The following is a 24,902-nucleotide window of genomic DNA, read 5'->3' as shown; positions in this document are numbered from 1 at the left end:
AAGAATGTATCATACAAATAAAATAAAAAGAGTATTAATCCTTAATGAAAGATGACATATTGATAAAATTATTTCAATCTTTCCATAACAACAAGAGAACCTACAAGAAGTTTTTTTAAATTAATATTGTGGGAGAGATGATTCGTGGCCATCCATTGCCATCTATTTCATAGTGCTTGAGGCAAGAAGCACTTTCTCACATGGACGTGAAAAAATTATGTTAAGATATGCATAAAATGATGAGAAGAAAAATATATATTAAAAGTTGGGGGAAAGCTAGAAATTGAAATGATGGAATAAAAAAAATTCATTTTGTAGGCACTAAAAGGTAAATTTAAGAAAAGAAAATGTTACAAAATAAAAATAAGATTAAAAAACTAACTTTAAATTTAAGTTTAGCGAAATCAATAAAGATTCACAACAGAGAGACAGAAAGAGATTAAACTAGATAAGAATAATCAACTAAGAATTGTATTGTAAAGTGTACAAAAAACTTAAATACTCTTCTAATTCACCAATATAATGATTCAAAAGAACACAATCCTTTGCAAAAGGTGAAAACTATCACAATAAACTGGTAAAGTTAAATAATTTCCCTAGAAGTCAAATAAAATTAAAAAAAACACATATAAATTAAATTTGCTTCACTTGCTTTCTTCTCACACTCAATTACAAGGCTTTCCGAATAATTGAAAATGCCATCAACAATACCTTTAGATTGTATGGAGATAGAATAGTTTAACCCTACACAAACATTGTACCTACAAGGCTTTCCACATAATTGAAAACACGACGCAGATGAAAGTTGGAAAAGTGGCAACGAACCCTATTAAATTCATTAGTAGTGATGTTGATCAGAAAATTTTTTGTCTCATCCCCACCAATTGCAATGCAGATAATTTCATTCCCCCAAATAGCCATTGGACATACACGTGGTGCAAGCGATGTAGTTAAAGGGTTGCTAGTACATTTCTTCATCCAATTCCATCTCTCCGCAGTTGTAACTGTACCTTCCTCCATCAGCCATAAATCAATCACAAAAGAATTCTGGTTTTCACTGACAAAAAGAGAGAGCACAGCAAGTTTTTTCTCATACACAGTAAGCCTTATTCTTCTTTCAGGATGGCTTATTATTGGAGGCAATGGTGTTAATGTAAATAATTCCATTGCCATGTCAAATGAGAGCATAGTATAGTGATCCTCACCATCGATTTTTCCAATCCAAAATATAACTCCATTAACACAGAAACTTTCATAGCTAAGGTTCAAGTGTTCTAAGAACAGACAATCTACTTTTTTCCATGAACTTGAGCTTACTGAATACACTAGCGCTGGATCATCCCAAATATGCGGAAAAATTATCACTATCTTATAATCATTAAGAATTGGACTGAAGCCAAACCTTGTATAGCGATAGCACTTTAAATAATCAATGACAATCTGTCTCGCCTCTCTGGTAGCTGGATTATATTCCACAATAAAAAAGACTCATGGAAAGACAGAACACAAATCAAGCCATTGCTAGAACCGATGATCCAAGTAGCATGTGAATCCACCGAAGCTTCATTCTGGACTCCATGAAATTGCATCTCGCATTCAAGCAAACGTAAGTTCATAGCCCTGTTGTGGTCTCTATAGTCAAAAAGAAGAAGAGGGTTTTGATGATTGGAGTGGTGAAGATGGTCAGCAATGAAAGATGGGCTCTTGATGAGATTTTTCCAATGCTTGCAGACGCATTGAAATCGAATTAGGGATTTTACCGGAAGTCGCCTGAGGATGTTTCTGATGATTTCTTCAGGAAGATATCGTACGGCGCGTCGTTTCATTTCTGTGAAGGATAGGGGGAACTTTCCGATCAACTAGTGGTCTGAGACGATTAAATTCAATCGCAATAAGAACCAAGAAGAAATAAGCGTCGTTGCAATTTTATTATTTTCCCATTATTTTTTTAAATTATAGATAAATCCGTATTTCTCGCCAATATCAGTATCAATAATCAGCAGTAAATTGTTAACTAATAATGCCGTTATTATTGGTATTATTCTACTGCTACTATATAATTTTTTGACGAAAATGGGTATTATTATATTAGGAATTTGAATTTTTTCATTTTTTAACAACATTTGAACTTTTTAATTGAAGGATGAGAATATATAATAAAAAAAGATGGTAAAAATTTATGATTGGATCAAAATAATTTTTTGAATTTGTTGAAGCCGCATTCAAGTTGGTGCTATATCTCTATATTTACTTGATAGAGAAATTTTCGCTAACAGATTTCCCTGTTCTTTTGATAACCACACTTTCCTTAATTATTATCTTAGCTTGTCAAATTCAAATTATAATTGATCAATAATTTAGAGATCATCAATGTATTGGTTATTCAATGTATTATTGTGTAGAAATATATTTTTTAAAAAATTGTTTGATAAATTTATATAAAATTTGGTTAAAAACAATCCTCCTTACTTTTCTTATAATGTAGGTCTAACAACTTCACCAAAATCAAAATCAAGGAAAGGTAGTTAAGTGATGAGGTAAATTTTATTTTAATAAATGATTTATATCGATATTCTTAACCTATATAACAAGGATGTTTTTGTTACCAAATAACACTTGATTAAATATAATTGAGATATACGAGGGATTTTGTTATTTTAAACTGTGTGTATTGTTAAATTTATTTGAAGTATACTTGAAATATAAAATAAATCAAACTAAATATTTTTAGGGAGAATGACGGATGAAATCATGAACTATGATAATCCCAACTGATTAACTTGAAATGGCCTAATCACTTATTCACTCTAATAGTGTCTGGAGACTACTCTAGAATTAATTTTTTTTCACAAAATTACCAAACTAACCCTCAATATAATTCAACTCTCTCACTGTCCAATTCCCCTCTCCTCTCCCTTCTCTCACTCTAAAATTACGGGCGCCGTAAATGGGATCACAAAATTATTTTATATTTGGTTATGATAATAAAAATAATAATTAGTAAGTTATTTTAAATATTTATAAAATAATTTATTATTTAATTATTTTAAAAATTTATGATCAATTTGTGTGCATCTCCATATTTCTACAACATCCTTCCTCATCTTTTGTATCATATTATTTTTAAAAGTTACTTAAAACAATTAGGAATCTACTGTAGGACATTTTTTAATAATTAAATCACTTTTTTAAATTTTGTTCTTTATTTAATTAGTGTGAATTTATTTAATATAGTTATATTATTATTTAAAATTAAAGGTGAATATGAAAGTACATCTCATTTTTTAATGAAGTCAAGAAAAAATTAATTTTTTAATATACATGAAATGATTAAAAGTAATAAAATACTTTTTTTATATTCTGATTATTTTTAGGCTTGTTTGTTTCAGATTTTTTTAATGAAAAATCACTTTATTTAAAACAATATTTTGTAAGTTTCTATGATTTGTTTAGAGTCCATTTGTTTTTAGATAATTTCTAGATTTTATATAAAGAGATTTATATAAAAAGCACATATTATTTTATATTTAGTTACACTAATTGTTGCATCCTATTCAGAATTTTCTGAAGATAAAAATCTGATAAAAAATATTTCTGGGAGTTGTCACCAAAATTTTAAATGATAATTTTGAAATCATTTTCAACCTAAATATTTGTGTAAATATTTCTCTTAGAGTCATTGAAAATTGGGATTAGGTGTAAAAAGGAAAAACAGTAGCATGTATTTTTATGGGAATGAGAACTTTATTGATATATGAATTTGTGCCAAAAATTATTTATACTTTGGACTGGAGGAATTAATATTGAAGAATGAATTCACTAGCGCCGCACTCTTAAGTTTAATATTTTTCCTAAAATGAAAAATTACTTTTTTGAATAAATTGGTTTTTCTTGGCCATTAATTTCAAAGCATTAATTTGTTATATCATACTCTCTTCAAATTAGAGGTTCAGATCAAATTTATGTCAAAATTCAAATCTTTATTTATATAAACAAAATGTCAATAAATCTTGTGAGAAAACTTCCCATAAGTCCTTTTTATTGTGGATAACTTACTAGAAATTTTTTAAATTAATTAATATTGTGGGAGGGAAAATTTGTGTCCTCAAAAAGTGGACAAGTTGAAATGGATGAAAAAAATTTTGGAGGCACCATGACCATAAGGTAAGAGCAAGAAACAAAAATGCCACCATATAGATTGAACAACTAACTAGTATTTAAAATATAATTAAAAGAAATGTCCACATTTAATAGGCCACTGTGTGCAATTGTCACCAATAAAGGGATGCTGTAAATTAAAAAAAAAAAAAAGAAACTAGGTGAGAACAATCAAACATTGTATTGTGGAGTGCACAAAAAGCATAGCATATGCTCTTCTAATTCACCAATATAATGATCCAAAGAACACACACTCCTTTGTAAGGCGGAGAACTTGCTACCTCAAGAAACCGATATATTTAAACAATTTCTTCCTTAAATATCAATGAAATTAAAATAAAATAAAAAACACTGCAAGATCTTGTGGACTGGAAATGTCTTGAACTGATTATAGTATAATGAGATTGAATGGAGATGGAATAGCTTTTGCTCCATTCAATATCACTACACAAACATCGTAGTAGATTTGATTCCTCCAACTGCTACAAGGCTTTCCACATAATTGAAAGCATCACATAGATCAAGGTTGAACAAGGGGTCATTAACCATCTTCAATTCACTAGTAGTGATATTGATCAGAAAAATTTTTGGTTCACACTCATCCCCAAAATATACATCGCAGACAATTTCATTATTCCACATAGTTACTGGACATGCAAGCATTCCAGTTAAAGGGTTGCTAGTATATTCTTCGTCCAACTCCATGTCTCCCGAATTGTACCTGTAACTTCCTCCATAACCCATAAATTAGTTACAAAAGAATTCTGGTTTTCACTAATGACAGAAAGCAGACCAAGTTTATTCTCATAAACAGTAAGCTTTATTGTTCCTCTTCCTTCACGAGGGCTTATTGGAGATATCAAAGTAAACAATTCCATTGCCATATCAAATGAGACCACGAAAAGGTCATTCTCATCCTCCTTTGATCCAATCCAATACATAAATCCATTTACAGTGATGGGATCATCGTGAAGATCATGCCAGTCGTTTAAGATTGTACAATCCACTCCGTTCCATGACCCTGAGCCTACTGAGTACACTTGCGCTGAATACCGAGTCGGATGAATTATCAATATCTTGTAATCATCAAGAATTGGACTGAAGCCAAATCCTGCAAATAAATAGAACCCTAAATAATTAATATATATCTGTCTGACCTCTCTAATACTTGGATTCCACAATAAAAGAGAAACACTATATTTTCCATTCTTATTAGTGCAAAGGCGAAGACAAATCAAGCCGTTGCTGGAACCTATGATCATAGGATTATGCAAGGAATCCATCAGAGGTTCTGTTTCGACTTCAAGAAATTGCATCTCGCGGTCAAGCAAACGTAAGTTCATAAGGGACTCTCTGTCATTGTATTCGCAAAGAAGAAGAGGGTTTTGAAGATTGGAGTGGTGAAGATGGTCAGCGATGAAAGATGGGCTCTTGATGAGATTTTTCCAATGTTTGCAGACGCATTGAAATCGAATTAGGGATTTTACCGGAAGTCGCGTGAGAATGTTTCTGATAACTTCCTCGGGAAGATATTGTGCGTCGCCTTCCATTACTGTGAAGAATAGGGAGAAGCCTTCTGATCAACTTGTACTCTGGAACGATCAAATTCACTAGCAATAAGAACAAAGAAGACAGAAGCGTCCTCGCAATTTTATATTGTTTCCATGATTTTTTTTTAATATCAATAAATCCATATTTCTCGCCAATATCAATAATGAGCAGTAAATTGTTAAATAATAATACCGCTACTATTGGTATTATTATTGAGAAAATTTCATTGAGGGATTCTTAAAAGAACCTTTGAATTTATGATATTTCAACACAGGATCCGATATTGAATTAAAATTAAATTTGTAACAGAAATAATAAAATTATACATATTTAAATAAACAACATACTATATATAAAATAATTTATTCATTTTTATACTATATATTATTCATTTACTTATGAAATGTTGTACATTTTTCACTTCACTTATTTATAATCCTACTTTCACTTGATTTCATTCCAATAACTAGTGAAGTAGGAAAATGAATAATATTCCGTAAGTAAATGAATAATATATAATATAAGAATGAATAAGTTGTTTTATCATGAAACTAACATTTGAAATAAAATTAAGTGAAACTATAACTATAAATAAGTGACGTTAGATAATTAATAATATTTTAGAAGTAAATGAACAACATATAGTATAAGGGCGAATAAATCGTCTTATCTACGTATGTTGTTTATTTAAATGAAAGTAATTTTATTATTTTTGTTGCAAATTTAATTTCAATTCAGTATTGGGTCTTACAGTAAAATTTCAAAAAATTTTGGGTTCTCTTTTTTTAATATGTTCGGTCAAGGGTCCTCACCTGAAAATTTTCTATTATTATATTAGGAATTTGAATTTTTTATTGAAGGATGAGAATAATTAAAAATGATAGTAAGAAATTTGTAGTTGGATCAAAATAATTTTTTGAATTTGGCAAAGACGTGGGATGCAAGCCGGTACTTTCTATAATTACTTGATGGAGATATTTTCTCTAAGAACTTTCCTTATTATCATACTTTGTCAAATTCAAATTATAATTGATCTATATTTTAGGAATCACTGTATCGGTAATTTAATATATTATTGTGTAGAAATATATTTTTTCTTCAAAAAACAATCGTCTAATTTATTTTTGTTGCCTAGTCAACATTGAACTTCCTAGAAACATGGCATTCAACCCATTATCAATAATGAGATGAGATTATGAATTAATTAATTTATATAAAATCTGTTTTAATATACCTTTCATGATTTTAAATCCGATGCTGTATGCTGTAATTCTATCGCACGGGAAGCTTAAACGTCCTTGGTCGTTTAAGAAATTGCCAAATTATTTCCTACTTACTAGGGATGAGATCATCAATTTTATTTTAATAACTGATTTTTGGAATCATCTATATCAATATCAATATTTTATATCTAGTTAAAAAAAAAATCTATGTCTATGTAACAAAAGATATTTTGTTAGCTGAATTAAACTCAACTAAATATAATTGAGATATATGAGGGATTTCATAATATTTAAAATCAATAAATGACCTCAATCTATTTATTTAATAAGTGCCTTATATAGAACGATAGTAGCCGTTCTATTTAATCCATTGGCTAACAAAAATTTTGTTATATAATATTTAAAAAATATCAAATATCAAATTTTTGCAATGGATGTGAAGTGTTTCCTTCTTTCTTTTTGGCTGAAATAGAATGTGGAGTGAAATTATTTTGAATTTTTCAAAAAAATATTGATAATTTTTAAGCATTGATATAATATAATCATTGTAATTGAGGCACTCATTAAATGAATAGATTTATGTTACTCACCAAATATGAATCCTAATTTTTAAAGTAAAATTTAAATCAATTTAATTAAGTAGTTGTTTAAAAATACCTTGTTAAATTCATATTATGCTTGATTAAAATGTATTGTTGTATATAAATATAGTATGTCTTTAAAAAAATCGTCTGATTTATTTTTGTTGCCTAATCAACATTGAACTTCCATTTTAGGCCTAGCATTGTACTTCCTCGAACATGGGATCCAGGCATCCAGCCCATTAGTGATGACAAGACTTTTAGCCTCATCAAATTAAAATAATAATAATAATAATAATAATAATAATAATAATAATAATAACGAGATTTTAATTTATATAAAATCTGTTTTAATATACCTTTAAGGATTTTAAATCCGATGCTGTAATTCCATCACATGGGCTCATGATTTGTGGTCGTTTAACAAATTGCCATATTATTTCCAACTTTCTGGGGATGAAGTCAATTTTGTTTTAATAAATGAGTATTGGAATCATGCTTGTTTAATTTCGTTTAACAAATTCCATCATGCTTGTTTAATTTCGTTCAGGCTTTTTGCCTCGCTGCTTAATTAAAACAAAAAAAAAGAGCATTGGAATCATCTTTATCAATATTTTTTGACCCATTTATTTAATATTAAAAAACAAATAATTTTTAAACAATTTAAAGATTTTATTTAAAAAATTATATTATAAAAATTTTACAAAAATATAGAGATTATTTTATATTTGGTAATTAATTATAAAAATTAATTAATTTAAAAATAATTTATTATTATATTATTAAAATTTTATAGTATTTCTACATATCTCGTTTTTTTAAAATATTTTCTTTTTTTAGCCCATTTTTAAAATATTTTCTTACGGGCGTATCTGCTTGAAGCAAAGTAGGGGTAATTGCCTTACAAGAAAAGTAAAAATTGTACTTAATTTTTGGTTAAAATAGCATTTGCCCCTCCTAAATTTACAACTATCCCTCATAAGAAAAAATTATCGCCCCACATTTTTTTAAAATTATCAAGCATATATATATTTAAAAATATTATTTACTCCTGTTTTTTAAAAGAAATTTATGATATAAATGAAATTAATATACTTATTTTTAAACTTCTCATATAATTTATTTATACATTACTTTAATTAATATTTAGAATTATTATTTTCTAAAGAAATATTTATATTTATATTTAATATAAATATTGCTTCCTCTAATAATTTTTTTTTGGATCTGTCACTGCTCTTTCTCCTCTAATCATTTTTAAAGGCTACTTGAGGTGTTTCTTAAAATAATAATAAAAATTTTATTGGATTTTAAATATTTTTAAAAAAATTTTCCAGAAAATATTTTTAAAACTTTAAACAAATATCACAAAAATAAGAAACATATTTTTTTTCAGAAAATAAATAATTTTTCATTAAAATAAGTTAAAATAAATAATTGATATATGTGAGGGATTTTGTTAAATTTAAATTATGTGTATTGTTAAATCTATTTAAAGTATACATAAAATAAAAAAATTAATCAAAATAAATATTTTTATGGCTACAATCGATTTGAATAAGTTTATAACTTTCTTTAAAAAACCCCTGATTAATTTTTAAATTTATTTCAGTCAATTTTTAATGTAGTTTTTAAATTAAAAGTTAAATCCAATTGTTTGTGTAGTCGTTTAATTAATTGGATCTAACAAGGAGAATTATTTATATTTTCTAATTTAAATTTAAATAAAGGGAGTACCGCTCCATTTGGTTTTAAAGAAGGAAAATAATACATATTTTTATAATTTATAATTTAAAATTGCGCCCAAAACATCATTGATTACATAATTTTTTTTTCATGGATCCAATATACCATGTTATCCATGTCCATCTAATAAAATTGCATCAATTTAATTAAATAAAATCTTATATGTTATTATTTTTAATGATTTAAATTTTATAATATAAATGCATATTTAATTTTTTGTCTTCTCTACCTACTATCATTAGTGATATAATTAATTTATATTTATTGTCATATAAATATTAAGTTTTTATTAGAAGCACGGATGATATGGTACACCAAGTTCATGCAAAAATTTCTCTACATGACATATTGAATAACTAAATCTTACTTCTCTCATTCAAAAATGTAAACCATTTTTAATTGAATCTTACTCTTAAATAAAGTAATTACTTGTCTTTAAATTAATTCTATCTTTTTATATTTATCCTTATTTAAATAGGGTATTTCATTCTAAAAAAATATAAAATCATCTATTTAATAGGAGTACTTTTGAAAAAAAAAATAATGATTACATATTGAAAGATTAAAAATATCTTATATTTTTTTAACATTTAATTTTTTAAAAAATACCTTACACTTTTAGATGGATGGAGTATTATTTCTCCACAACAATGCTATCAAGCATTGTATATCATGTGAATATCAATCAATTTCCATTTACATGGTTAACTTTTTCTGAATTTTCCCACAAATCTCCTCCCTTCTTATTCCTTTCCATGGTTCAATTTTTTTATATATAAAAATCTAGGTGAGTTAGATCTCAAGAGCTTACCATAGTCAAGGCAGTTCAATCAATTTTATATATAATTATTTGATTGTGTCAAATTCAAAAATTATCAAGTTTAATTAGAGATAGATCCCTTCAAAACATTTTTTGCATTCATGCATCAATTTTGTCCTTCCCCTTTATCATGTACATTGATCAATGAACTTCTCTTATAATAAATCTATGGAGTTGGGTTGATCCTTCCATTGTATTAACAAAAAAAAAAAGTTAGTTAATTAATATTGAAAAATGAATTCACTAGCACCGCACTTTTATGTTTAATATTTCTTCTTTATGAAAAATGAAGTTTATGAATAAATCAATTTTTATTGGCCATTAATTCAAATGTCTCTGTTATACTTAAAAATACTCCCTCCAATCCAAAGTATAATTTCTATGTAATTAATTTTCCAGAGTCATTGCAATTTTAATCCCCAACTAGCTTGTTTGGTATTGAGAAATAGTTCTTTATTGAAAAATGAAGTTTATGAATAAATCTGTCATTGCTCTCACAATTTGCAGGCGTATCGGAGAAGGAGATAGGGGTTTTGAAGAGTGGAGTGGTGGAGGTGGTCTACGAGGAAAGATGGGCTCTTGAAGAGATATTTCCAATGCTTGCTCACACGTTGAAATCGGAATCGGGATTTTGCAGGAAGTTGTTTAAGAATGTTTAAGATGATTTCCTCAGGAGGCAATGATATGTCGTCACCAGTCACGATCTTCTTCATAGCCATTGCCGGCGAAGAACAGATCTCTCCCATGAAAGCCTTCGAAATCGAGGGATTAGATATTGGGGGAGAGCACAGTAGAAATATTGCTATTTTTTTTTAAAGCAATAAATGGTAACATTTTTGGCAGCTTGACCAATCTTTTCTAAATTGCTAAATCGAAGTTTCGCAGCAGCAGCAGCAGCTATTTTACTTTATACCTCTTCCAGTTCTATTTTAAATTATAAAATATTTTTTAAAAAAATTTCACATATTAATAAATTTTATTAAATATATTTAAAAATTTTATTTTTTTAAATAAAAATATAAAATTTTAAAAATACTCTTTATATAATAATTTTAAATCTACACTTAATTAGTATTAAATAGATATAAAAAGATAATATTAAAATAATCCTATTTTATTAACAACAACAACCACAACTAAGGCGCTAAATTTTATAAATATTTTACTTTATACCTCTTCCAATTTCATCTTAAATTATAAAATATTTTTTAAAAAAATCTCACATACTAATAAACCTCATTAAATACACTTAATAACTTTATTTTTTAAAATAAAAAAATAAAATTTTAAAAATACTCTTCATGTAATAACCTTAAATTTACTATTAATTAGTATTAAATAGAGAGAAAAAGAAAAATATTGAAATAATCCTATTTAATAAACTTAATATTTTCAAAATATCTTATATTATAGGATATCAAATCTCTTTAAAAAATGTCTTATAATTTAAAATGGAGAGAGTAATATTTATTGGATTTCAAATTTGTTAATGATATATACAACTTTTTATTCAATTGGATTTTGGAGTCTAGGATGCATAGATACCAATACAGGTATCGGCGATGCATAATTGATACGTCGATACTTTTATTTTTAAAAATATAAGATACAATATGTTTCCAATACATACATATATATTTATAAAAAAATTATAAAAATATTAAAAATAATAATTTTAATTCAAAAATATTCAAAACTAGCATACATATATAGTTCTTTATAGTAATACCAAAAAAAACATAATCATTAATTATACTTTTATTCAATTTATGCCTAATTGCTTACCACCTAATCCTTACTAATAAGTATAATATCAATAATTTCTCTCCCTCGACTGTCATCTGTAAAAAGGATAGTTTATTTATCTTGTTCATCGAAAGATAAGTTTGCCACTCTTAACATTTCAGAACCATCAAGGTCATTCCATTCATCTCCACTAATGTCCTACATCTTTGATTTGCCTTGCTTGTATTCTTCAATTTTTTTTAGCCAAGAGTCACAAATTAGTATGGATATAAACCAAATCTGCTGCTTTTTAGGATTTAACTTGTTTCTTTTCATTGAATGAATAAATGGGTAGGTACTCCAATTCTTTTCACGATATGATGATGAGTAGAGCAAGCTTTTGAAGTAGAGGGGTTGTGGAATCATGCATCACCCATTAAGATTTGGGATTTAATGTCTATCTATCTTCAGTGAAGTTAAAAGAAATACATATCGACTCACAATCTTAGAGTATAAAATACATATCGAAAGCTAATTTTTTTTTTTAAATTAAAAAATCATATTCCAATATTTTTTGGATATGAAAAAGCATCGATATCGATACAGATACGAGAGACAATTTGACATATCAATGTATCATAGTTTGGAGTAACTTAGAATTATGTTTTCTTTTCAAAATATCTGCACTTTTCTATCCATATTCAAATATAGCATTAAGGTCTGTTCTACATGTATGTTGCTTGACCATATAATTAACATTGTCTAAATTTTACCTCTTTTGCTTTTGCGATATTTGGACAATTTGGTTATAGAGCTATCCCATAATGTTTTGGATGCACAATTAACAAACTCATTTAACGAGACTCAACTACCATTAGTAATTAGTATTAATAATATAATTCAAATTCTGTAACTTGTCCAATGTTTGTTTGCCCTCACAAATGCATTCATCTTGTTAACTTGATATCTGTCATTGGAGTGGACGGCAAATTACAGCTCTCCTATGAATTTAGACTATACTAGAATTTAGAGCTCTTGTTCTTCTTCGTGAAAATCTTAAAAATCAACTAAAAAATTGATTATCTTAGCTAAAAAGCTCTTCCATCAATTCTCTACACCAAAAAATTTCCTAACTATAATAACACAAATACTTGCAAAAGCTTCATTCAGTATTCCCAAACAATATGGAAATTACTAATTCTCAATTTTTTTATTTATTTACAAGTATCTTCCTATTCAAAGTAATTTGTTCGTTGAAAACTGAATGTAGATATCTCTCCTGGCATGGATTGATCATTCACATATTTTTACGAAAAGATTTTCCCTACTCCATCCAATAAAATCTGTTTTTAAAAAGAGCAAGCACACCACAAGCAAGAACCTTAGGTTCAACTGGCAAGATGGCATTTGAACCACGCCTGCAAATGTTTTGACACTTAAAAAAAACAAAGAAAAAGCATGCAAAAATGATGTGCAAAAGCAAGCAACTCATATTTGCTTCACTTTTCACCCTCTCATATGATATACGTATATTACCCAGGCATAAGGTCACAAACAATCCACACACCAGCAACTAAATCATACCCACGCTGGAAAGAAAACAGAACAAACTGCTCTTACAGATATGTCAAACCGTCAAAGGCAGCTACAAGCAACTGGTATTACACATATGCATACATCATTCTAGATAACATCTCTAAAGGTCAAGCCTTATAGGTACAAAATAATCCTAACTGGTAAGGTTCGACTTTCATCAAACGTGCCTAAACTAAGTAAATCTGCAAGATGAAGATGAAGATTTAGGAAACAAACATCTAAAATTCGTAAGCTGTGAGATTGATCAGAGATAGGATAGCTTTTGCTAAATCATTTTCCACTTTGCATCCAATATTATGAATGAGTCCAGACCCTACAGAAAATTTGCCAGTGATTTCATTCCTCCAACAGGAACTAGGCTTTCGGCATAATCGATAACAAGATGGTGATAGTCAAATTTGCTAATAGCAAACACCTTACATTTTTTAGTAGTGAGATTGAAGAGAACAGTAGTTGGTTCATCATTCTCCACTACTTCAACCCCATCTTCAGTATTGCCTCTGGGTCTTGAAACCTTGCAGACAATTTCATTCCTCCAAATGATCACGGGATATAACAAGCGTGGATAAGGGCTGCTAGTATATTTCTTAGTCCAACTCCATCTCTCCCCAGATGCACCTATACCTTCCTCCATTACCCACAGATCAATAACACAATGTTCTCTGTTTCCAATCACAGAATGAGAAACCATAGCAAGTTTTTCCTCATACACAGTAAGCCATGAAGTAGAGCGTTGCTCAGGTACTGGTATCACTGTAAGCACCTCCGTTGCTAGGTCAAATGAAGCAATCCGTTTCTCATCATCATCATATGTATCCAGCCCAACCAGGTTTGACACAAACCAAAACATGACACCATTAACAGTGACACCTTGAGAACTAAGACGCACGCTACCATCGAGCGTAACTTTTACATCCTTCCACGTACCTGAGTTTAAAGAATACACTTTCACAGCAGAAAGCTCAATATAATCTTCAAAAACATAAGTTACCACTATCTTGTAGTCATTAATAACTGGCCTGAACCCAAATCCTATAAAATAAAAACAATAATCCTCTCGAAAATTAGTTTCGGGTAACAGTCTGATCTCTCTAATCGCTGGATTCCACACTAAAAAGAAATGAGGAGATACATAATACTTATTGATTTCAACACAGAGCAAGCCATTGCTGGAATCAACGATCTTACCGCGCTTCACATAATCGAGCAAAGGAGGGTCCTGAAATTCCCGGACTTGCATATCAGAATCAAGCAAATATAAGTTTGAAGGAGCATCCCAGCCGTGTAGCTGGGAAAGGAGATAAGGGTTTTGAAGAGTGGAGTGGTGGAGGTGGTCTACGATGAAAGATGGGCTCTTGAAGAGATTTCTCCAATGCTTGCAGACACATTGAAATCGCATTAGGGATTTTACAGGAAGTCGTTTCAGAATGTTTCTGATGATGTCTTCGGGAAGAGATGGTGCGTCGCCATCCACACCCTTTTTCTTCATAGTGCTCGACGGGGAAGAACAAATTTCTGTGAGGGAAGGCTTCACGACCCACAAAGGCATTAGTGATTACAGGAAACGGTATTAATAGGCTCATTTTCGACCCTTTTCCTTCCTTTCTTATTTTTTTTTTGGGTAAACTAGCGAGCATTTTCTTTCAAATTTTTTTAATTGTGTTGTTTCATAATTTTATTTTGCTACAATGTAGATTCTGCCTGCAATTCATTTATTAAAAACACTTATAATCTGCATGAACATAAGTGATAAGTGCATAACCACTTGTGTAATAAAAATTTCATCATAAAAAATAATAACATTTCACAATTACATATTGCAAACAGGCTAACAATTACATTAAAATATATGTTAATAATTAATATTGAGTTCAACGCCATACATAAGAATGGTCTTTGGAAACATTTACTCCCCATACAGTGCACACGGCAAAAAATTACAATAAAAAATTAGATGAATATTAATTGCAAAATAGAATCTTGATACAACTTCCTCTGCTCGCAACTATTACAAATTAAATACCGTGTCAGTAGAATGTGGATGAGGATGCGGAGGACTCATCAGAGATTGCTCTGGAACTTTATAGTTGGTTTTAGTCATAGTATGGACCATAGGGATAGTCTCACGCCAGAACTTTGTGGTATTTTTCTTGACATCAGATCAACATGGAATGCTGGGTATTGTAAAGTAATCATAGAATCAGATTCGATGTAAGCTATAAATCTTAGCATGAAGGATGATATTTGTTTGCATGCAGAAGTGGACGTTTTGAAGATGATATTTGAACTCATGCAAAGACCTTGAGAAATTCAACTTAACAATCTTCCTCGTACAGCCAATAAAGCTGCTCGTTACTTTGCCCAAAGAGCTTTCTCCTGGGTGGGACCAGTATGTTATTAGTTGTCCTTTTATAGCTTTTTTTTTTAATTCTTATCAATAATTAAAAAATCAGATTAAATTGATTCACAAGATAATGGTTCGGTCAAGTCAAAAAAATTATTTGAGGAGTTAACTAATGGTAGGATCAAAAATTAGGATCAAGCTAAAAATCAGGTCTGGTTTTCAAAATTGGACTGTTCAAAAATATGTCCTTGTACTTTTTTTAATTTTTTATCAATTTTTTTAAAAAATAACTAATTTTTTAATCATTGAATATTATGTAGTATCACATGATTTGTTAAGTCATGATAAACTTCAAATAGTTGGTTTTATTTTTAAATTAAATAAAAATTTTATATTTATTTCTTATATTTAAATTATTATATTTTTTAATTTAATTATTACGTCACCGGTTCAACTATTGATCCAACCTGATTGGATCATATGAACTATGAACCGCTGAGCTTTTCAATTTAATGAGCATTCCAGTTTTGAAAGCATTGATTCTTACTAAGGATATTGAAGATGCCCATGACCTCTAGTTGAGGTTCTATTTTATCCAAAAAAAGAAAGAAAGCTAAGAATGTGAATGAGAATATTTTGTGTATAAGTATAACTGTAGATAAATTTTAGAAAGAATTAATCTCTTACTCCTTTAACTTTTAACTCACTTGTAACTCAGTCCTTCAACTATAACTCACTACGATTCAGTCTCTCAACTTTTGATTCACTTATAATTCGATCTTTATTTTTTAATTGTTTTAAAAATTTCCTTATCAAATAAGAGGGATACAAAAAATACTCATATATTATTCTAAAATATCTTCCTCTCACTTTATAATGTGAGATCTAAACTAACATAGAAAAAAGAAAATTAACAAAAATTGAGGGATTGAATTATAAGTAAGTTAAAAGTTGAGAAATTGAGTCATAGGTAAGTCATAATTGAAGGGCTGAGTCATAATAAGTCATAGTTGAGGGACTGAGTTATAAATGAATTAAAAGTTAAAGGACTAAAAAAATTATTTTTTCTAAATTTTAATAATAATTATAAACTTTTCAAAATAGTTTAGCATGCGAAGGAAGTTTGCAAATATTACAAGAGTAAATGGTTTTTATTTTTGTTTGTAAAAAAATTTGTTTTTGATTTCTTGTGCCAGTGCCATCTGTTAAATCAAGACATGTAAATAGTTTTGAGTACATTGCTTAATTTTTTTTCCCAGAAAAGACGTTATTTTATTAATTTTTTCAAAAATATTATACACACTAATTAAAAAAACAGTAAAAGCATCCTAGAATTATGATTATAGAAACAAACAAAGACCATTAAATCCTACCATATAACCTATACCAACATATATAGAAATTGATATATACTACATATTTTGCAGTTCACAAAATATTGCTTCGGTTGGTATATACTATTATTTTTTTTTTAATGCCTACAAAGTCTGACTCAATTTTTTTAACATCTAAAAAAAAACTATTTAGGGCTTCAATTGATATGTTGATCCATGGATGCTCGCATTTTTCCCTCCAAAACGCTTGCATCCTCAAGCCTACCAAAGGTGAATTGAATATGGTTGCTTCCTTAGTATAAAACTAAAATGATGCTTTCAGATCATATTAATGACCTCAAAGCATAAGAATTGTAATGATGTAGACTAATGCATAAGATAAATTAATATAGTGGATGACTTTTTCTTTTGTCCTAAAATTTGCAGTTTGCAGTAGTCAAACTTCCTGCAAGCTATTACTTTATTACTTTTTAGGTGGAAAAATAAAGATAACTTTCTTTAAAAGCTCACCATTTCTTCAGCAGATTTCAGATAAAGTTTACACGTGAATCCATACCTTCTTGCTACACTGTCTCACCGATCACTTTCCCCAATATATCATCACATCCAATGTATACATACGTTCATGCTCTATATCTGCTTTTTCTGATGACCTTTTCCTTTTGTTAATATATATATATATATATATATATAGCTCCTGCAATGTAAGCCAAAAGATTTTCTGACTTTTTCTTATTTTATGTTTCTGCTGCTGGATATGACAGATAAATTAAAGCATGCTAATAATCTTGCTTCAAAGACTCCTGATAATTTGAATAATTCATTGACATATTCACAATCACAAGTCTATTTTTTGATTTTCTTCTTTTTATATAACTTTTCAGCAACTGTTTGTTCTATGGTTAATACTTAATAAGCAGTTTGGTGGAGTAAAGTATGCTTTTGGCTGAGGTGGAACTTCGGCCATTAAATGCAAATATAACGTTTTTCAACGTTGGGACAATTTACCATTGTTTTCGAAGCTTACTGCATTAGTTTAAGCAGTTTTTCTTTTTTTTTTTTATAGTACCTAACAAGTTAGAAGCAAAACCCATAGTAAATATTGATCTAATTAATAAAGATTTAACCCATAACTTACAAAATTATAAAATCAAATCTTGTTGTTAATATGAGAACCTTGTTGTTAGGTGTTCTACACGTACTTCTATGAGTATTTTTTAAGTTTGGAGGCATGTTTTGACTTTAGCAAACTTTAAGGATCCAACTCACTTAAACTTTAGCTGATAAATAAATAAAAAAAAATATAAGCATAAGAATGATTTAATGTATAGATGGGTAAAATTTCAAATTCATCCCTGCTTCTGTTAAAAAAAAATTGATTTGTAAAATTTATTGTAATGTCCATAGAGAAGTTGATTTTGATATTGTGAGGTGAAAAAACATAGATAGCTAAATTTGCAATTTAAAAGCTCTTGTAAAGTCCATTAGAAATGACCAGATTTTAATAATTGCATCTTGTGGGTCGTTACTTTTCAATGTCTCCATGTAATCAATGAAAGTTCATTTAATGGTTTTACTTTTCAATGTTAACACTAAGTCCTTAAAAATGCTCCTCCAAGAAGGTCCAGAAGTACATCCACAAATTCCCATCCAGGGGTTCAGTTTTTTGTTATAATTTTCCCATCTATGGGTATTTCGTTTCTTTGTTCCATAATGCTCAACCTATATCATGTGACCTTGACCATAGATATTGCTAAATTTGACAGTCATGAAAAGTTTCTGTAAGGTCATATTTGATCTGGGTGGAACAAAGGGAAAATTAGTAAAAAAATAAAAAATAAAAACTAAAAAAAATTCATGTCTATCTGTAATATCCTAAAAGCAAGTTAATTAGTAATTGTAAGGTCATATTTCATGAGTTTGTGAGTACAGCATTCAGGAGATAGAAAATAAACTCCATTAGCCATGCATTGATATATCAAAACACCTTTGATTTGTCAGCAAAAGATAAAATAGTTCAGCAAGGAATGAAGCATATATTTGAATTAGTTTGAACATGTCAGGAACTTGATAGACAATACAATATATATCTTCCAGCTTCCAAGACTTCTTTTTCTTTAGCTTTTTCATCAGAGAATCAAGGAACCTCAGTTTACAATATTAAACCAACTCTGGATTGATATGTTCCAAAAGAGGATCAAGAGAATTACTGCATCCTGACATATAGGAATCCTCATTCATATCTGATCTAATCTAAGCAACTGCAAACGTACTTGAGCAGTTCAGCTATCCATCAAAGTTATTAATTGTTCCAAGACAGATACAAGTCCAGGAGCCTTTGCCATCCATAGATCACATATTCACATATGTTGGCAAACTTGCAGTTGAAAACCAATTGGACTGTGAAAAACCAGGCATCTACGCAATTAACTGATTAACTTTCATTTCCATCGATAATGATCCCTTTGACTAGGCCTCTGAATATTCCACTTAAACATAAATGATTAGTCTCCCTAAAGAGTCTTTGGCAGTGCATGATACTCTCTTTTACTTTTATCCCCTAAACTAAAATCTTAAAATTTTTTGAGGCCCCTTAATAATTAAGTCACATCCTTTATCCTTATTTAAAATTCTCCCAATTATAAATGTCTCCTGATAAAAATGTATATTTGACTAAGCATTTTATTCCAAAATTTTATTATCACAGATTGCCCAAATTTCATTTTTACAATAACAATTTTAATTTTTTAGCTAATTTTCAATCACCAATTTAATATAATTAATGAGAATTCAATGACATGTATTATTTTTTGTTAACGACAAATATTATTTAACAATTATTAATAGGAACGTTTATTAAATCTTTTCAATTGAGAGATAGCGGATGTGCCTGCAAATTATGGTCCTGGTCAACTTTTATAATTATTTTACTTATAGTTTATAGCATTTATTGAATTTCAAATAAATTAATGATATACACAAATTTTTATTTATTTGGAGAAACTTTGAATATGTTTTCTTTTCAAAATATTTCTACTTTTGAATAGAAAATTTGTCAGCTATGCATATTTTTCTCCACGGTTCTTTCCTTCTTATTTTAAAAATTTATGTTCCCTCGTATCTTTTCCATGCTTTAACTCGATAACAAGGGGGAAAACAACTAAATAGTAGTGACGTCCTGTGACAACATAAGTCCTAAATCAAGAGGAGGGGAAAAACATGATGAAAACGAACAATATAGGACAAGCACTGTTTAACAGCAGCTTCATTCACGTCACTTGAGATATGAAATGCCTTCTCAAAAATAACTTCCCTATTCAAATGGGAGGAATAATTTGCACCATTGAATAGTTTGGCGACTTCAAGTGAATCTGATTCAGGAATTAATGTTCAATGTGCAAGGTTCCAAGCCATTTTTAGACCTTACATGCAAGCCCGGAGTTCAACAAACAACGGGCCACCATCATTCATATTAAACATATATCTAGCTTTGAGCTCATCATAGGATCTCTAAAACAAGCCACCACACCCTACAATGTTATGCGTTATTGAGAAAGCACATTTCACATTTATGTTTAAGGATCAAAATCCTATGAAGTTTGAGACTTGAGATGCATGAATTTCTTTTATAGTTTTTTCTTTTTTTTGTTATTTTTATTATTTTTATAAAATATAAAATATTTATGTCCTTTCTTTAAACTGAAAACTTCACTGAAATTTACATATCACAACTTTAGAGGATTTAAATCCTACATTTAATATGAAATTTGTTATACATGTATGTTATGCTTATATATATCTTCTCATTAAAAACAATTCAATTCAAGGTATGATCAAATATTAAATATGATGTGGGCACTTCTCACAACAAGAATTCAAACATTGATGATTCACCATATTATAAAGGATTAATCCTTTTCACAATACTTAACTTTCGTCAGTCATGTATATTGTTCATTGTTGAAAAAGTTTCTAAGGGCTCGTTTGGCGTCAATTTCCATTTTTTATTTTTAAAAATTGTTTTACAATATACTTTTTCAAATTTTTTTCCAAGACAAAAAAAAACTTGAAAATCCATTTGGTTATAGTAATTTTAAAATCAATTTTAAAATTAAAAAATAGACTAATAGTGATAATTAGAGGTAGTTAATGGTGGTATATATTTTGAAAACCAAAAAAATAAAACCAAAACAACTTGAATTTTTTTTTATTTTCTTGTTTTTAAAAACATAAAAAAATGAAAACAGTCCTCAAAATAATTAAACCAAAAACACTTATCCAAACAATTTTTTATTTTTTTTATTCTTAAAAATACAAAACAGTTTTTAAAGTTAGAAAACAAACAGGCCCTAAGTTTATCGCTTATGCTGCTATGGTATTTTGGATACACAATTAATAAAGAATTAAATGGCAATTTGCACATTATGCAAGGATAATTTCAACCTTAAACAATTAATTTTTGGTCAATTTCTCTATCGACGTTGGTTAATGTTTAAACAATGGGGCCCATCATCACTTCATTATCATCCCTCTCCTCTCCCCTTCCCTATCTCTCTCTCCATTAGAGCTGAGAATAAGAAACAAGCTTAAAGGCCTTATTTAAATAAAGATTTAAATTTTAAAAAATAATTTTTTTAAGTAATTAAATTTGAGAGCCTGATTCTGATAAACTCTGTAAAAAATAGTTCGAGCTCAAGTAACTTTTCAAGCTAGGTTAAATTTTTTATTTTTTATTTAGTGAAATAGAAGTACAGATCGCGTGTGAAGTTTTTTTTTTTTTTGGTCAAGGCCTCATTGTGATGTTTGAAGTTTGGCGTTTTTCAGTATTAATAAAAGAAAAAAATTGAAGTCTCGCACTGTGAACCCTAAGTCCTTAATCAGTAATCATTCCTCAGGCCTCACCCTCAACCTGCGAGCTCCACACTTCTCCCTCAGCCTCACACCGTCACCCTAGCCCCTCTGCCTCATGTCGTCACCCTCACCTTGGCCCCTCTGCCTCACACCTCTTGTTCTCATTCGCCTGACTCTACTTGGCTCTCCTTCTTGCCTCCCATCTCTCAGTCTTGCAACCTCTTCCCTGTCGCAGCTCGTCACCCGGAACCTGCTATTGCTTCTCCTTCTTGCTCGTCCATCAACCATCATCCTGCCTCATCAATCACACCTTCATGCCTTCACGCCATCGTCCTATGATCGCTCCTGAGACTCTGCTCTGCTCTCCTTCATGCCTCACGTCTTTGCCTCTTGTCTGTCTCTCCCAGTCTCTCCTCTCAGCTTTCACCAGGTGATGAAAATGAGGAGGATTTGAATATTGATTGATGAATGTGTGTTGTTTAGGTTTTTAAATTTGTTATTTAATTTTTAAAATATTGTGAGGATTTTAATTTTTTTTAATTTTAAAATATTTTAATTGATTTATAATGTTTAATTTTATTTTAATTTTTTTAATTTTTTAGAACAGGATTTGCGGGCCTGGAACCCTTCAAATAAAGGGCTGGGTCTTAAAAAAAGGAGTTAAAAATAGGGAACCAAACCTAAAAGTTCAGACTCTTAAGGGTCGGACTTGCCATTTTTCCTCCTACCATTCCCTTTAGCATCGATCCGTCCATCATCATTGTTGGCACCAGTCGAGTGAGTCTATATGTCTCTCTAATAATATCTTCCAACGCTGCATGCAAGGAAACCAACATAACACCAAATAGATTCTGGTACCCTCTGCAACCATCCAGAACGACCACGTCTAGTTCAGTGAACAAAGCATAACTAAAAGGGATCTCACTAGGTCGACTCTTTATAAAGGCGAAGCAAGGGCATATATATGCTCACGAAAGCCTCTTACGCTTATGACTTAGTACACTTTCTAGATTTCCTATGGGCTCCGTCAACGGGGTTTACTTCGTTGCCAATAGCGATGTATTTGACGTCGACACTGACGGGCGTCGTCAGCGTTGGTGGCAAGTCGCTGAAGGTCAGAGTTGAAGATGCGAGCATGAGCTCGATGCTAGAGTTTTAAGAGCTTCAATAGCCTCCTGTTGGTTCGTACAGTCTCATTCACTTAATGTTATTGGCTCTGTAAAGATCCACCTCTTCACGTTGAGATGGCAAATCATTACCCAGCAATAAGGCTGTGCAAAAGTTTGGTTTATCCAACCTAGACAAAATTCGTCCTGTCTTGGTCTAGTAAAATAATTAGTTCAAAAGACTAAGGGGATTAGATTAATTCTTTAAGTTGAACTAAACAGGAGACTACACTCTCAAACCATTTAGTTCAGTTAAGTGCTATGAAATTATTTTATTATAATTCAAATTATTTTTAATATATTTAAATAGTATGAAATTCAAGGCAATGTTTCCTTCATTCATATTTCATCTTTCTATTTAATATAGTTTATTACTAAATTGTTGTGCTAAAGATTATGTTGTTAAAGTTTGTTGAATATTGTTATTGTTAAATTATGATTTTAAATCATTTGGATTATAACTCAAATATTTTTTTTATTATTAGAGATTGTTATAGATTTTTTATAATTATAAGTATTTTTATTATTTTAATTGAGTTTATTATATTAAAATGAATTGTTTCATGTCATAGGGGACAAAAGGCAAAAAAAAAAAAAACGAGCCAAGTGAGTATTGAATTAACAGGATCAATTTTCTAATCTTATGGTCCAAATTTGATCATGTTACTCTTTGGATTACGATTGAACCAAACTAAAATATGAGTTGCATAATCCAATCTTTTTTCATAAAAGAAACTAAATTTTGAGTTATGTCAAAATTCAGTTTTATCTAGCCCTTTGTGCAGCCCTAGCCAATGCGCTATAGCAAACACCTATTTCAGCACCATCTGGACACAATTATTATATGCTTAATCAATAACCGTTGAATATAATATGAATTGACTTCCTACTAGCACGTGCATGCGTGCAAAACATTATTGATGAAGAGATCGCTGTGTAGGGCAGAGCCGGTAATTCGGGCCGAGCCCGACGGGCTAGCCTGAAAAATTTTAGGGCCGAGCTTTAAAAAAGAAATGTTTTTTTATGTTCAGGCCTATTCAGGACGGCCCGAATAGGCCCGACAAAATTCGGGCCAAGCCCGAACCCGAATAATTTTTTTTATTTTTAAAAATATATAATATATAATAAATATTAATTAATTCTTTAATTTTTAGGTTATTTTATACTAAAATATCATATATTTGAGTCCTAAACATCATTTAAGTATTAAAAATATATATTTTATATTTTTTTATAAAATAATTAATTTTAAAGTAAAAAATTTAATTAAAAATAATTTTAAAAATAAAATTTGAATATTCGGGCCGCCCGAAACCCGAAGGAATTTGGGCCGGGCTTGGCCATTCAGGCTTTTAAAAAAAACGGGCCTGTTTGAGTTCGGGCCTATTCGGGCTCGGCCCGCCCGAATTCCCAGCTCTAGTGTAGGGTAGGAAATAGAGTGAGGGCGGGAGAAGGAGTGGAGAAGGAGTGGAGAAGGAGAAAGGAGAGAGACGATGATCAAGTGATGATGGGTCCCCTCGTTTAAAAATTAATGGATGTTTAATTCATTAATGGTAGGAGAAAATTATTCCAAGTTCAATTGTTCAGGATTAAAAATATATTAAATATGAGTTTAAAATTTAAATTACTCTTGAATTTATAGTTCAGAGTCTAAATTACCATTCAACTCATTAATAAATTATACAATTTCCTTCCATCGTTTTAGTTAACTGAATATATGAGGTGCTAAAGGTTGAATATATATGAGAAGGCGACAAATTTTTTTTTTTTTGGGATATGGCTTTATGACTGCAATGACATAATATAT

At 29.6% G+C, this 24,902-nt stretch overlaps 3 protein-coding genes across 3 annotated transcripts; all 3 read right to left on the bottom strand.

Moving 5' to 3' along the window:
• Positions 1 to 603: 603 nt before the first annotated feature.
• LOC129295299 (putative F-box protein At4g38870) lies at positions 604 to 1,826 on the bottom strand. Its single transcript, XM_054933808.1, has 2 exons — positions 1,529 to 1,826; positions 604 to 1,487 (listed from the first exon to the last, which is right to left on the bottom strand). The coding sequence occupies exons 1-2, from the start codon at positions 1,824 to 1,826 to the stop codon at positions 745 to 747; spliced, it is 1,041 nt and encodes a 346-aa protein (XP_054789783.1). The 3' UTR covers positions 604 to 744.
• Positions 1,827 to 4,602: 2,776 nt separating this feature from the next.
• LOC129295297 (F-box protein At2g21930-like) lies at positions 4,603 to 10,825 on the bottom strand. Its single transcript, XM_054933807.1, has 4 exons — positions 10,690 to 10,825; positions 5,646 to 5,768; positions 4,880 to 5,269; positions 4,603 to 4,805 (listed from the first exon to the last, which is right to left on the bottom strand). Exons 1-4 carry the CDS (start codon positions 10,823 to 10,825, stop codon positions 4,603 to 4,605), a joined length of 852 nt encoding a protein of 283 aa, XP_054789782.1.
• A 2,615-nt stretch (positions 10,826 to 13,440) lies between these two features.
• LOC129295292 (putative F-box protein At3g16820) lies at positions 13,441 to 14,921 on the bottom strand. Its single transcript, XM_054933792.1, has 2 exons — positions 14,589 to 14,921; positions 13,441 to 14,327 (listed from the first exon to the last, which is right to left on the bottom strand). Exons 1-2 carry the CDS (start codon positions 14,887 to 14,889, stop codon positions 13,714 to 13,716), a joined length of 915 nt encoding a protein of 304 aa, XP_054789767.1. The 5' UTR covers positions 14,890 to 14,921; the 3' UTR covers positions 13,441 to 13,713.
• Between the last annotated feature and the right edge of the window lie 9,981 nt (positions 14,922 to 24,902).

Source organism: Prosopis cineraria, unplaced genomic scaffold (assembly GCF_029017545.1).
Source record: "Prosopis cineraria cultivar Desert tree isolate PC_DT_omini unplaced genomic scaffold, ASM2901754v1 PC85, whole genome shotgun sequence".
NCBI lineage: Eukaryota > Viridiplantae > Streptophyta > Magnoliopsida > Fabales > Fabaceae > Prosopis > Prosopis cineraria.
Note: the sequence above shows the minus strand (reverse complement) of the source record. Positions and strands in the feature narration are given on the sequence as shown.

What these genes read in the sequence shown, in the direction of transcription:
- LOC129295299 (XM_054933808.1), bottom strand. Translation starts at nt 1,826, where the DNA reads ATGAAACGACGCGCCGTACGATATCTTCCTGAAGAAATCATCAGAAAC. An exon ending in ACATGCTACTTGGATCATCG is followed by an intron (nt 1,488 to 1,528) that starts GTTCTAGCAATG and finishes TCTTTCCATGAG; the next exon opens with TCTTTTTTATTGTGGAATAT.
- LOC129295297 (XM_054933807.1), bottom strand. Translation starts at nt 10,825, where the DNA reads ATGGGAGAGATCTGTTCTTCGCCGGCAATGGCTATGAAGAAGATCGTG. An exon ending in ATCCCGATTCCGATTTCAAC is followed by an intron (nt 5,769 to 10,689) that starts GTGTGAGCAAGC and finishes TCTTATTGCTAG; the next exon opens with TGAATTTGATCGTTCCAGAG. An exon ending in ACATTCTCACGCGACTTCCG is followed by an intron (nt 5,270 to 5,645) that starts GTAAAATCCCTA and finishes ATTTATTTGCAG; the next exon opens with GATTTGGCTTCAGTCCAATT.
- LOC129295292 (XM_054933792.1), bottom strand. Translation starts at nt 14,889, where the DNA reads ATGAAGAAAAAGGGTGTGGATGGCGACGCACCATCTCTTCCCGAAGAC. An exon ending in GCTCGATTATGTGAAGCGCG is followed by an intron (nt 14,328 to 14,588) that starts GTAAGATCGTTG and finishes CTTTAAACTCAG; the next exon opens with GTACGTGGAAGGATGTAAAA.